The sequence below is a fragment of the Schistocerca nitens genome, chromosome 5 (genome assembly GCF_023898315.1).
Source record: "Schistocerca nitens isolate TAMUIC-IGC-003100 chromosome 5, iqSchNite1.1, whole genome shotgun sequence".
NCBI lineage: Eukaryota > Metazoa > Arthropoda > Insecta > Orthoptera > Acrididae > Schistocerca > Schistocerca nitens.
Genome location: NC_064618.1, coordinates 392,787,172 through 392,801,105, shown reverse-complemented (window position 1 = coordinate 392,801,105; position 13,934 = coordinate 392,787,172). Strand labels below are relative to the sequence as shown.

The 13,934-nt window shown below is 37.9% G+C and overlaps 1 protein-coding gene across 2 annotated transcripts in view; it reads right to left on the bottom strand.

Moving 5' to 3' along the window:
- Positions 1–3,097: 3,097 nt before the first annotated feature.
- LOC126260108 (nuclear receptor coactivator 3) overlaps positions 3,098–13,934 on the bottom strand; it is a 319,207-nt gene continuing 308,370 nt past the window's right edge. For both annotated transcript variants that reach the window (XM_049957341.1, XM_049957340.1), the window contains exons 21-22: positions 10,594–10,679; positions 3,098–6,519 (exon numbers count right to left, since the gene is read on the bottom strand). In XM_049957341.1, the coding sequence (XP_049813298.1) occupies positions 6,448–6,519; positions 10,594–10,679 (158 nt within the window). In that variant the 3' untranslated portion in view covers positions 3,098–6,447. The remainder of the gene's footprint in view (positions 6,520–10,593; positions 10,680–13,934) is intronic.

Below are 13,934 nucleotides of genomic sequence, written 5' to 3'. Positions count from 1 at the left end.
TGCACACAATACCTGTGGGAGTAATACATAGGGGTTGTAGTATTTTCCTAGAGTCATTATTTAAAGACAGGTCTTGAAACTTTGTAAGTAGGTTTTCTCAGGATGGATGCATCTGCTTTCAAGTGTCTGCCACTTCAGATCCTTCAGCATCTCTGTGAAACTCTTTCTACAGGTTAAACGAACCTTGACCTCTCTTGCTGCTTTCTCTGTATTCATTCAATATTCCTCATTACTCCTATTTGATATGGGTCCCATAGATTTGCACAAAAATCTAGGACGAGTTGCACGAGTGATTTGTACACACTCTCCTTTGCAGACCAATTGCATTTCCCTAGTATTCTACCATTGAACTGATGTCTGCTTTACCTATGACTGAGCTAACATGATCATTCTATTTCATATCCATATGAAGTGTTGTTCTGAGGTATTTGTACAAGATGATCTATTCCAACTGCTACTCCTTGATATTGTAGTCATAAGCTGTTACATTTCTTTCATTTTGAAATGTGAGCTATATTAAATTTTTGAACAATCAGAACAAATTGACAGCGTTTGCACCATTTTGAAATCTTATCAAGATCAGACTGGATATTTTGTGCAGCTTTTATCAGACAGTATTTCATTATAGATACCTGCATCATTGGTGAAAAGTCTGAGGCTCCTGTTAATATTGTCTGCGAGGTCATGAATATACACCATGAACAGTAAGGATTCCAACACACTTCCCTGGACAAATATGAAGTTGCTGCTACATCTGTTGACGAATCTAAATCCAAGAGAACTTTTTGCATCCTCCCCACCAAAAAATCTTCAAACCAGTCACAAATTTCACTTACCACCCAATATGACAGTTCTTCTAAATATTAAGTATAAATGTGGTACTGAGTCAAACGTGGTTTGTGGGATTAAAGGGACCAGACTGCTATGGTAATCAGTCTACTGAGTCAAATGCTTTTCAGAAATTGAGAACTACTGCATCTATCTGACTACCTTGATCTATGGCTTTTGGGATGTCATGTAAGGAAAGCACCAGTTGGGTTTCACATGATTGATGTTTTTGGAATCCGTGCTGGTTGGCATCGTGAAGATAATTCTTTTTGAGATATGTCATTACATACAAGCTCAGCACAAGATCTAAGATTCTGCAACAAAATGATGCCATGGTTATTGACTGGTAGTTCTGCTGACCATCTCAGCTATCTGTCTTGTAGATTGGTGTGAATTGTGCTTTCTTCCAACTACTGGGCATAGTTTTTTGTCTGAGGAATTTATGGGCTAACACAACTGCAAATTCTGTACAGACTCTGATAGGGATTCCATTGGGCCCAATGGCTTTGTTCACTTTTAGTGGATGCAATTGTTTCTCAACACCACTGACATTAACATTTGTATTGCTTACATCTGCAGTGGTGCGAGAATTAAACTGGTGCAATACCCCTGTATTTTCCTTTGTAAAGGAACTTTTGAAAACAGAGTTAAGCATTTCTGTTTTTACTTTGCTGTTCTCAATTTCTGTTGGACACTAACTTTGGTGCTACTTTACACACAACCAGAATTTATTTGGATTTTATGAAACAGCATTTGACAATACTCTGCTACAACAGTCACTGGAGGCTTCACACATTGCCCTCTTGACAGCCAGATGTGTATTATTCAACATCTCCTATCTCTAGCACCCTGCTTTGTTTTACGTGTATGATGCAGAAGTCCGTTTCTTTAGAAGTTTCCTTATAGTGACTGTATACCATGATGGGGAGGGGGGGGGGGGGGTTATCCTCCCATCACACACTGTTCTACTGTATACATATCTCTCATGTGCATTGTCAACTATTCCTCTAAACCTGATCTTCTACATGCTCCTCTCCAGAACTAACAGTTTTGTGTTCCTTACTGACATATGATACTACTGCCTCTTTACCTAGCTTGCCTGAAAATAGAAATCATCCTATTTTAGCTGCCTTTTGTATTTTGGTAATCACTGTTACTACAACTGTCTGGTCAGGTATATTTGCTGCCATTAGATCCAATATATTTCTATCATGAGTAGCCTTTCGAACAATCTCTTCTAGGTTGTTCTCCATCCCAGCACGCAAGTCGCCCAGTGTGGCGTCGAATGAAATAAGACTTGCACTTAGCAGTTGAACTTCCCCAGATAGGGGCCCTCCCAGTCAATGATGCCATACGCTCATTTCATTTCAGATTCTTCTTGAGAATGCCTTCAGTAATGTTTAACAGTATCTGTTGCTAAGGCCACCATCTACAAAACTGTCACTTTCCCAACTGATTGTTGGATGATCTGTGTAATTAAGCACTGTAAACCGTTTTCTTTTGATAGTGTTTCCTACAGTAGCAAAAGAATTATGTCTCTCACTTTAATACATACACATTTGCAGGCTTGTGGTAAATTTTGTGCTAATTTGCAATTGAAAAAATTCTACATCCTTTGCACCATTTACCTTAGGATCTATGGCAAGAACAAAATCAGTATATCAGTTCTTTTGTAAGTAACATGTTATGGACTTGTTTTACTCTTCACTATTACTCTGGTTGAATGAACATTATAAATACTCTAATCCATTTTCCTGCATACCTCCTATATCCAACATACTCAATAATGTTTTACAGATTTTTAACCTTTATTTGCCCAGGTATTGTTCCAATTTACCAAGTCTTTCAGTTGCAGATTAACTAAAGTGGAGGCCCAAGAAAATGAACAATTAATTTCTTCCTCAATCCCATCTGAATAATCACCACTAATACTGCTCTTTCATGGATAAAAAGCTTTCTTCACCTGTACCAATCTACATCTTGTGTCTCCCACTCATCCTCATGTAATCTTAGTTTTTCTACAGTAGAGCTGTTTCACTACTTCTAGTATCACACCTTCCCCAGTTTTTATATCAAGCAAGTGCAAATTTTCTTTTCTGCTACTCTCCATTAATTTTGCCTTACCTTTGTTTATACATAGCCTGAATTCTATGCTAAGTACTTTTACCTTTTCCTGAAACCCAAGTTATTTTTATTTGGAATGAATAGTGGCGGCATTTAGAGGAAAGTTTCTGTAATGAACTTACCAAATAACACCTTCACAAAAATCTTATTTGAAAAACAATACTTTATTGTTATCAAATTTATTAATAATAACTAATAAAAATCCCACTGCAGAAAGTCTTTTCCTTGGCCTCTCTACATATGTCTTGCAAAAACTAAAAACATGAGTACTGTTTCTAGAAATTCATATACAAAACAGCATACACATCAGGTTTACAATGCCAGGTAACAAAGTAATATCTAAATGAGCTCATCTCAAATTAGACTTTTCAAAATCAATTTTGGTAAATAATCTTTTTTTCACTACAGAACAGCACTTTCAAAAATAAAAACATGTATGTACAAATCATCTACAGGAACTTCAAATAATGTTACACGTGTGCGTGCACACATTTAAATCACATGTCCAGAAAAGTTGAATTAAAATTGACCAGAATGGAAATGACACCTCATGGGATGTGAACACAATGGGAAAATATTTTAACACATTAACTAACAGAGGAAAATTTATAACAATATAAGGACAGTGAATGCAACCACGGAAGCAATTCCTAATAACAGAGAAGAGTAACCGAAATACTGCACGAAAGCAGTGTACACATGATACAACCGAGGTAAATAATTCCTATGTACATATTTATATATTCTCCATTTAGTAATTAAATATCAACTTTTCTCTTTAATAAATCCAAAGTACATTCTGCTGAAAGGGGCACTCTTATTACATGCCACTTTCCTGCACAACACAAAATGAACAATTACATATAACCAAGTTACGAAAGAGGAGTTTACAATATTATTTTTATCATAATTTGCAATAATAAGAATAATACGTATTGTAATTACACATAAAGTTATAAACAGCAATCTCTTTTTACACGCATGTGCTCAGCTAGTAACAACCAAGCGAGCGAGTAAAAATAACATCTTCCGCACACTGAGCTGACTCACTGGTGTTGGACTGTTTCAAGAATATGTATACAAAAATATTAACCAAATTTACATTCTGATGTAGGTGATTCTTCATCTATCTGAAACAGCCTACCTATTGTCAACATCTACAGGTGCAGTTCAGTTGTTTTGTTGACTATCTTCGGTATGTAGACGAATCCCTTATCTTCCTAAGCTTAAAGACATAGACAGAAAGACAAAGAGAGATCAACAAACAGGAAAAGAGAGTGTGAAACAAAGAGAGTTGCAGAATGAGAGGGAAGGATGAGGCACGTGAGATGGTTAGGATAGGGGGAGAAAGGTGAAGGTTTCCCAAATTCTAACTACATACCCTTATTTTATCTAAATCTTCTGTACACCATTTACATTCATGCTTTGGTTTCATAATTACAACAACAACAATAACAACAAAAACAACTGCTGCAGAGGCATTGTTACCATGAAATGTTGTTCAGTTTCAGCAGAACAGTGCGGCTAAACTCCCTCAGTCCATAGTTCACAACCTCAAGTACAAAAGATAATTGCACATTTGCTCACAGAAAAATACACTCTTGACAAAATGTCACAGAGTTTCCCAGTTCCATCATCTACATCAACTCCTACGTGTTTAAAAATATGGTGGAAAAACCACACATTTTAATCTACATGTGCCTATCTGCTGCAATTTTGAAGAGCAAGAGTGCAGAATAACACACAGAATAACTGTAACAAACAACTTTGTACTTCATCATCACATAACAACAGACTTTCCAACAGCAAGAGCTTGAGGATGCCGTAGAAAAGGGAAAGGGAGAGTGCTGAAATTTGTAGTGGGATTACAGTTATTAAGACAACAAATAATGACAAGTATGAAACTGCTACATTAGTTTTAACACACTACACAGAATAGTTCATTTCTAAATGTGATGAGTTCATATAAAATCTTGAGAGACATATATAGTAAAAAGTTTAACATTTCTTCACAAAATTAATTTTTGCTTTAATTTGCCTTTTCCCCATGGATGAATCAAAGGTAAAACTTTCAAAACTAAATGCATTAATTACGTTCTTCAAAGAAATGTCAACATCCATGTCTGAAACTCATTTGGTATAATGCCATTTGCTACAGAATTGTGGATTCCACTGTAAATCACAGAAAGGCTCAACAAAGTACTTATTTACAGAAAGTGAAACATGATGCAAATAAATAAATTATTTTATTATAAAAGTATTGTTGCTGTTATCGCATAGCAACTTCTATTTATAAAACCATTGGGAATAACATTAATCAACAGGTCAATGCCTCTGGACAGAGTTAAATAAAACTACGCCTCAGAACTGATTACCCCAAAATAAAAGCCACAGTATATGCACAGTATAGGCAATTTTCCCCCTTGAAATTAACTAGCAGTATGTGACTTTATTTAAACCTTCTGTTAAACAAAAATGATAAGTGTTGCACACACAATTTAATTTACAGAAATTTATGAAACAATAAACAGAACTGGAGTTTTCCTTAAATAGTACCATAAATTGCCAGTAGAAAAAATAATTTTCACATGTCTGTAACAAATGCAACCCATTTATGTCAGTGCACTTGATCTAGAGCCCAACTGATCAGTAAACTGCCTAAAGTAGCACTTACAAAGAAAGCATGATGATAAATTTTATCACTGCTACCTACACCAAAAAAATGAGACTTAAATTACTTTTACCAATTGAGTAATAATAAAGATAAAAGTAATGTTCCAAGAAGTTATGCCCTTTGCATTTTATAGTATCAGAAAATTATAATATCCCTAAAAGAAACATATTTTGAAACTAGTCAAGGCATAGAAATGGTTCACATTACATCTTCCATGGGCTGCACAAGTTAGACATGAATATTTTTCACTGAAACAATACTGTGCACTGCAAACATTCAGAAGATGACAGCCAGTCACAGACATACACTGATTTTAAGATTAAAATATTTTTCTTTCATTTATTTATATTTTTAAGGGTGAAGGGGAAGGGCACAAAAATGGAAGAGTGCAGCACGGAAGGCTTGATGTACACCTTTGTAATACAGTGTGGCAGTATTATTTCTAATTTCTTACTCTCAATATACAAATTTATTTCATAAAAACAGTCACTGATTTCTTAATGAGAAAAAATATTAAAATAGAACTAATCAATACCAATGCACTTTATTAAAGCAAATAAAAATGCTTGGGTGAACACGTTTCTCTTCCTGCTTCACTGCTTCCGTTGAGCATCAGTAAACAGAGCACTTTTGTCTTTTCCTGTTCTCCAGCACTCCTCTACTCCACTTTTCCCCACCCAGCAGTCTGCTGTGGAACTGTGCCTCCAGCCAACATGTGGCAGTGCGCGATAAACACTTAGAAATCCGCACTCCCACGTCAAGGCTCGGATTGTAGCACCTCATGTCTCCCTGAGTCTATCTTCACCGCTCTGACCATGCTTTCATTCCGACAGCAATTTCTGGAGCAGGGACGATTTATGATCACCTGGACGTGGAGACTCCTCCGTAGGATTCTGAAACAATTGCAAAGAGCAAATATTTGAAAACCATGTCTAATTTAATAAGAATGATAATTTGCTGCAGTTTAAATGACTCAGTGTCACCCTCGACTCAATTGACATATACCATTAAATCAAGAAACTTATTTCGTACTGATACTGTGAATGTAACATACACTTGTATCACAGGTTACAGCAAGTACAAATTTCCTAAATTTTGAAATTTGTTCTCTATAACAAGAATAAAGCAAATTTTAAAATCCAAACAGTAACTGGCTGATGCAACCCACGTCGTCAAGAAAGATACGGAGCTACTGATGACCAGTTTGAGAAACATAATCCAATGATGGAAATGAAAGACAGGGTAGCAACCACAAACTGATAAACAAGGACAGTTATTTTGTGGTTTTGTACACGTATCAGCAGTACTTGAATTTCGCCTCCTGAAGGTATGTACTTGCCAATCATTCTGACTTCTTGTTGAACTATTTTGGTGATAAGATGACACTTATCGAAAGTCTTTTAGAAGAAAAGGTTATGTAAATTATTTAAAATACTTTGCTCTGAATGAAAACAGATCAAAAAGTTATCCCAGCTGAAGTCTAATAAAACCCAAGCACAAGAATTTCAGGACTAGTTTACATGCTCTAAGGAATGCTTGCTTTGCAGACAATATATATTGTACTACAGTAATTAGTGACATTTCTGTCCATCTCCGTTGTGTGACAATAAAGCTTGAATGGAGTTTATCAAATGAATCATCATGTTTCTTTAATTATAGTGTCACCTATGACAGGTTCATGTAGAGACTGAAGTTAACCGCCCAGAAGAGGACCGCAGCAGGTGAGTCAAAACACCAGCAATTTAGTTGCTGTAGTGTTTTATAACAACACGACCCAATACCAAAATTATTGTACTCAAAATTTCATGCAAAGACTGTTCACCCTGTGTGTGACTCTTAAGCAAAGTTATTCTTGTCCTACATTCCAACAATATTTCCAATAGCTATGGACCTGAAAAATTTGCATTTATAATAAATGCTAATACATATGTGAATTCTGCCTCAAACTGCTAAATGTGAAATTGCTCAATCAATGCTACTTCATAGTGAATTGTATACAGAGGAACCATAATAAATGATTTAGATGGCAGAGAAGAGACGTGCAGTTAGGCCAACAGTGCCCTCTTTTGTGTGACACAACATTCAATCAGCACAGAGCTGCTGTACTAAGCGGTGCAGCTATGCCTCACCGACATCAAAGAGTGGAGTATCGGCATGCAAAAGCATTCAAATGGGGTGGAATGATTGATCTCTAGGAGGCGGGTGTTTTGTTCCGTGACACTGCAGCTCACATAGGGCATGCTGCATCAACAGAGAGTAGTATGTGTAACCATGGAGCAAAGAGGGCCGTACACAGTGTCAATAGTGTACTGGACAAAACAATGTGACCACAGTACAAGATGACCACCATCTTCTTTGTTTGATCGTAAAGGACTGAACAGAATGATCCACAGTGTCAGCATGACATTCGAGAACTCGGGCTGGACTAGTGGCACACGTGCCACTGCATCAGCTTCCACTAACCAGAATCCACCATCGCCACTGACTGCAATGGGCAGATGAACACTGTCATTGGCATGCTGGAAAAATGTAATGTTTTCAGACAGTCCCACCTCAACTTGTCCTACAGAAATGGCTGCATACATGTTTGACACCACCATTGTGCAACAAAATCAAACAGACTGTACTGTTGAGCGGCATAGCGTCAAATGCCTAGTGTGATAGGTTGGGGCACCACTGCCTATAACATGCCAGTTCGCCTCCTACATCTTGAGTGCAGTCTGAACAGCTATTGCTACATCAGTGAGGTTTTACAGCTTGAAGTGCTGCCCCTCCTGCATGCTGTTCTACATGCCATATTTCAGAAGGACAATGCCCAGCTGCATGTGGCAAGGAATGTGCAAGTCGTCTTAGAAGAATGATGGGTACCACTCTCCCCTGGCTCGCCAGTTCACTTGACATGTCACCCATCGAACACATCTGGGATACGGTCGGTCACCAACTTGTTCATTCAGCTACTCCTCAACCACAGCTGATGCTCCGTGGATGCGCCTACAAGCAGCATGATAATGTGCCTACAAGTCGCGTGATAGAGTAGTCCCCAGCAGCATATTCGAGCACTGTTTCATTCCACCCCACAATATCTAGTGGATCTGATTGCAGCATATGGTAGTGCTATTTCATCCTGAATTTCCACAGTCACAGTGCACGCACAGGCCTGTAATGCTAATCATTTATGAAGTGTCATGTACCTAATCAATGGAGTAAATTTCACTGTGATCACATCTCTCGGTCCTGGTGTTCCACTATTTCAAAACAGTAGTGTGTGTCTGAAGAAAGATCTTCATGTCTGTCTTAAGAAGACTCTGAGGTAAGTAATGTCAGTGTCTATGGGGATTTGATTCCACTAATATTCATGCCACCAATATTCAAAGGTAAAATGCATCTCATTTAAATTTTGTGAGTACATCTATAAATAGCAACTCACAGACATGCAAACTCAACATAAAATTTAAAACATCAGCAAGCATTAGATGACAAAACTTTCTTGCATAAGATTCAAAAACAATTTCATACTTCTAAAATTAAGTGTCTACTAAAGCTGAAAAGTAACTCCAATTTTTTCTATGAAGCATACCAATTTCTTTATAACCATGAAAAACATCCCCTCCCCCCCCCCAAAAAACCACACACACACACATACATTTATAATTGTCTGTTTTCAACCTTCTACTGTTAAGTTAATAACTGTTTGTCTCAAAATCCAAACCCTCACTTATGCTTGTTCTGTCTGCATATTTTACGTGCATTACCATTTCATGTGTTTCAGTCACATATTCTTTCATCATAACTCAGAAGTCTTTGCAGGATAGAATCACCAAAAAGATTTCAGGAACTATCGTGTACCATAAATCACGAAAAATTATACACCATACAGTATTCAACAATAAGTGATACAGGGTGTCCACTGTTCCAGACAGTTTGAGCTGTTATTCAGTATAATGTACACATTTGCAAGAACCACCACTTATTCTGATGTATGATGAGCAAGAAGCAATACTTATTCCTAGCTGTAGATGCATATAGACAATCTTTTCCCAATCCTCAACAATATAGGAAAAGACAGATTACTACTTACCATAAAGATAACACACTAGGTTACAGACAGGCACAATTATAAAACACTTACACATAAGCTTTTGGGCCTCAGGCTTCATTGGAAAAAGAGAACCACACACCATTCATTCACACAAGCACCATAACTCATGCACATAAAACTGTCAACTCCAAGTTTGGCAGTCATGTATGTGTGAGCTGTGCTTGCTTGTGTAAATGAATGGTGTGTGGTTCTCTTTTTCCGACGAAAGCTGAAGCCGAAGGCTTATGTGTAAGTGTCTCTTTAATTGTGCCTGTCTGCAACCTAGCATGTTATCTTTACAGTAAGTAGTAATCTGTCTTTTCCTATATTATTGATATTCTTACCTAGAGTTTCCACTGTCTGATTATACCAATCCTCTTTAGTTACATCCTGTTACTCAAAAACTACACTGAAAGTCTCTCCAATACATATCCCATCTTGTGCTGTGACTGGCTAACTACCCTCATATCAATGGCTTGTAAAGTCACACATTCTGCTAAATCTCGCAGAGATATACTTAACATTAGTAATGCTAAATAGTTGCACTCAAAACTGTCCCAGAAAACAGATCGCCCTTGGGATTTGTCAGAATGTTTTGAATGATCCCCTCATTATTTTTTATCTATGTGTTTACACTAGCCTGCTTCAAACACACATGCCTCAGAAACTGGCAACTGGTTGCTGTTTTTATTTCCCAAAAATTAACATTCATTCTGAAGTAACAGAATATTACTTTTAGCTATGTAATTATCAGATGCAAATCTGACAGATTTTCTAAAAGCACTTGGAGCCACATAGATATAAATATAATAATCAACTGCTGCAAGTAAAGCAAAAATGTACATGTATTTACTATTTATTGATTGAATTACTTCACTGAAAATCTTACCCTGGAAGAAGAGAAGCCCGCCTGAGGTGAACCTGAACTCAGTTCTGACCCAATGCTACCCCATAGCTTAGGACTGTCACTGGTACCTGTGGGAATTAATTGGTAAAGTTATTCTCAGCTATGACAACAAAGAAACACTTTCCCATCATTCTTTTCGTTACTGGTTCTAAATAAAGAATTATAGTTAAACAGAAGCCTATCAATAATGCTAAGGAATTAATATGATGAGGACAAATAGTTAATATTTTGGATAGATAAAACACAGCAAAGAGACTATGTACCAATCATGAAAAAAAGCAGGAAAGAAGATTTCTTGAGTTTCATAAGTGTGTTTTCATGGTAAAATAAGCTACAGGGTGGCGCACGAAATGTGTTATGAATTGTTTCTTCCACAATTTACGACGCACATTACATATCCCGCTGGGATCTCTACAGCAGTACCAGCGGAGCTTGGAAAAACAAATGAGTTACGAAATGACGTGTAATTCACGACACTGCCGCTAGAAGACTAGTAAGCCGCAATGGCTGACAATGGAAGACTGACGACGCAGCAACGATCGGCAATTGTGTTACTTTTTCATGAAACGAAAAGCCTTGTTGTAACACAGAGGCATTTTCGACAACAGTTTAACACACGATGCGTCCCTTGCAAGAAGACCATCCACAGGTTGTACAATAAATTTGTACAGGAAGGAACAGTATTGGAAGCAAAGAGACCTCGGCCTAAACTTGTTTGTTTGCTGGAGAATACTGAAGCGGTACAAGTTGGTGTACAGAGAAGTCCCGGGAAATCGTGAAGAAAGGCAGCAGTGCAACTGAGAATATCCAGACCATACAAGATGACCTGTGCACAGAAGCTCACTGAAGAACACAAGCAGCAGAGACTACTGTTTGCTCAGTGGGCGGAGGATAGGGAATAAACTCTCAACAACGTTTGGATTTCAGGCGAGACGCATTTTCATTTAGATGGTGATGTTAACAAACAAAATGTACGCTTTTGGGCCACTGAAAACCCACAAGTGCTTCATGAACGACAACATTATGCTCCGAGAATTACAGCGTGGGCAGCAATTTCCAGTCACGGACTTATTGGACCCTTTTTCTTTGAAGAAACTGTGAACCGCGAGCGTTATTTGAGCATGCTTCGCAATAGCTTCATTCCACAGCTTCTTGCTACTGCCTTGCCCTAAAACACGCAGTGGTTCATGCAAGATGGAGCAAGGCCACATACTGCAAACACTGTGTTGGAGTTTTTACACGAGCATTTCGACATGCGGATCATTTCACTCAGGTTTCCATGTCGCTTCAATGACAGACAAAATTGCCCCCCCCCCCCCCCACCCCACCCCCACCCCAACAGTACAGACCTCAATCCATATGACTTTTTTCTTTGGGGGTACCTAAAGGAAAAAATTTTCCCAAAAGGTCCACGTGATTTAATGGAGCTCAGAAGACTTATTCTTCAAGCTTGCAGTGAAATTACAGAAGACATGTGCCGTAGGGTAATCACTAACTTCAGTGTTTGTTTGAAGGAAGTTAGGAAATGAAGTGGTGGACATATTGAGCATGTGCTGCATTAGAACAAATATCCATGAACGGCTCTTCATTGTAGTATATGTTCCTTTCAGATCGTATTGACAATAAAGTTTATATTCAAAAACAAAATGGTAACACATTTCATGCGCCACCCTGTACATTTAGCCTTTATATCCATTTCAGATGATGAAGAAATTGATGAAATGTATGACGAGATAAAAGAAATTATTCAGGTAGTGAAGGGAGACGAAAATTTAATAGTCATGGGTGACTGGAATTCGTCAGTAGGAAAAGGGAGAGAAGGAAACATAGTAGGTGAATATGGATTGGGGGGAAGAAATGAAAGAGGAAGCTGCCTTGTAGAATTTTGCACAGAGCATAACTTAATCATAGCTAACACTTGGTTCAAGAATCATAAAAGAAGGATGTATACCTGGAAGAATCCTGGAGATACTAAAAGGTATCAGATAGATTATATAATGGTAAGACAGAGATTTAGGAACCAGGTTTTAAATTGTAAGACATTTCCAGGGGCAGATGTGGATTCTGACCACAATCTAGTGGTTATGAACTGCAGATTGAAACTGAAGAAACTGCAAAAACGTGGGAATTTAAGGAGATGGGACCTGGATAAACTGAAAGAACCAGAGGTTGTAGAGAGTTTCAGGGAGAGCATAAGGGAACAATTGACAGGAATGGGGGAAAGAAATACAGTAGAAGAAGAATGGGTAGCTCTGAGGGATGAAGTAGTGAAGGCATCAGAGGATCAAGTAGGTAAAAAGACGAGGGCTAATAGAAATCCTTGGGTAACAGAAGAAATATTGAATTTAATTGATGAAAGGAGAAAATATAAAAATGCAGTAAATGAAGCAGGCAAAAAAGAATACAAACATCTCAAAAATGAGATCGACAGAAAGTGCAAAATGGCTAAGCAGGGATGGCTAGAGGACAAATGTAAGGATATAGAGGCTTGTCTCACTAGGGGTAAGATAGATACTGCCTACAGGAAAATTAAAGAGACCTTTGGAGAGAAAAGAACCACTTGTATGAATATCAAGAGCTCAGATGGCAACCCAGTTCTAAGCAAAGAAGGGAAGGCAGAAAGGTGGAAGGAGTATATAGAGGGTTTATACAAGGGCGATGTACTTGAGGACAATATTACGGAAATGGAAGAGGATGTAGATGAAGATGAAATGGGAGATACGATACTGCGTGAAGAGTTTGACAGAGCACTGAAAGACCTGAGTCAAAACAAGGCCCCGGGAGTAGACAACATTCCATTAGAACTACTGATGGCCTTGGGAGAGCCAGTCATGACAAAACTCTACCATCTGGTGAGCAAGATGTATGAGACAGGCGAAATACCCTCAGACTTCAAGAAGAATATAATAATTCCAATCCCAAAGAAAGCAGGTGTTGACAGATGTGAAAATTACCGAACTATCAGTTTAATAAGTCACAGCTGCAAAATACTAATGCGAATTCTTTACAGACAAATGGAAAAACTGGTAGAAGCGGACCTCGGGGAAGATCAGTTTGGATTCCGTAGAAATGTTGGAACACGTGAGGCAATACTAACCTTACGACTTATCTTAGAAGAAAGATTAAGAAAAGGCAAACCTACGTTTCTAGCATTTGTAGACTTAGAGAAAGCTTTTGACAACGTTAACTGGAATACTCTCTTTCAAATTCTGAAGGTGGCAGGGGTAAAATACAGGGAGCGAAAGGCTATTTACAATTTGTACAGAAACCAGATGGCAGTTATAAGAGTCGAGGGGCATGAAAGGGAAGCAGTGGTTGGGAAA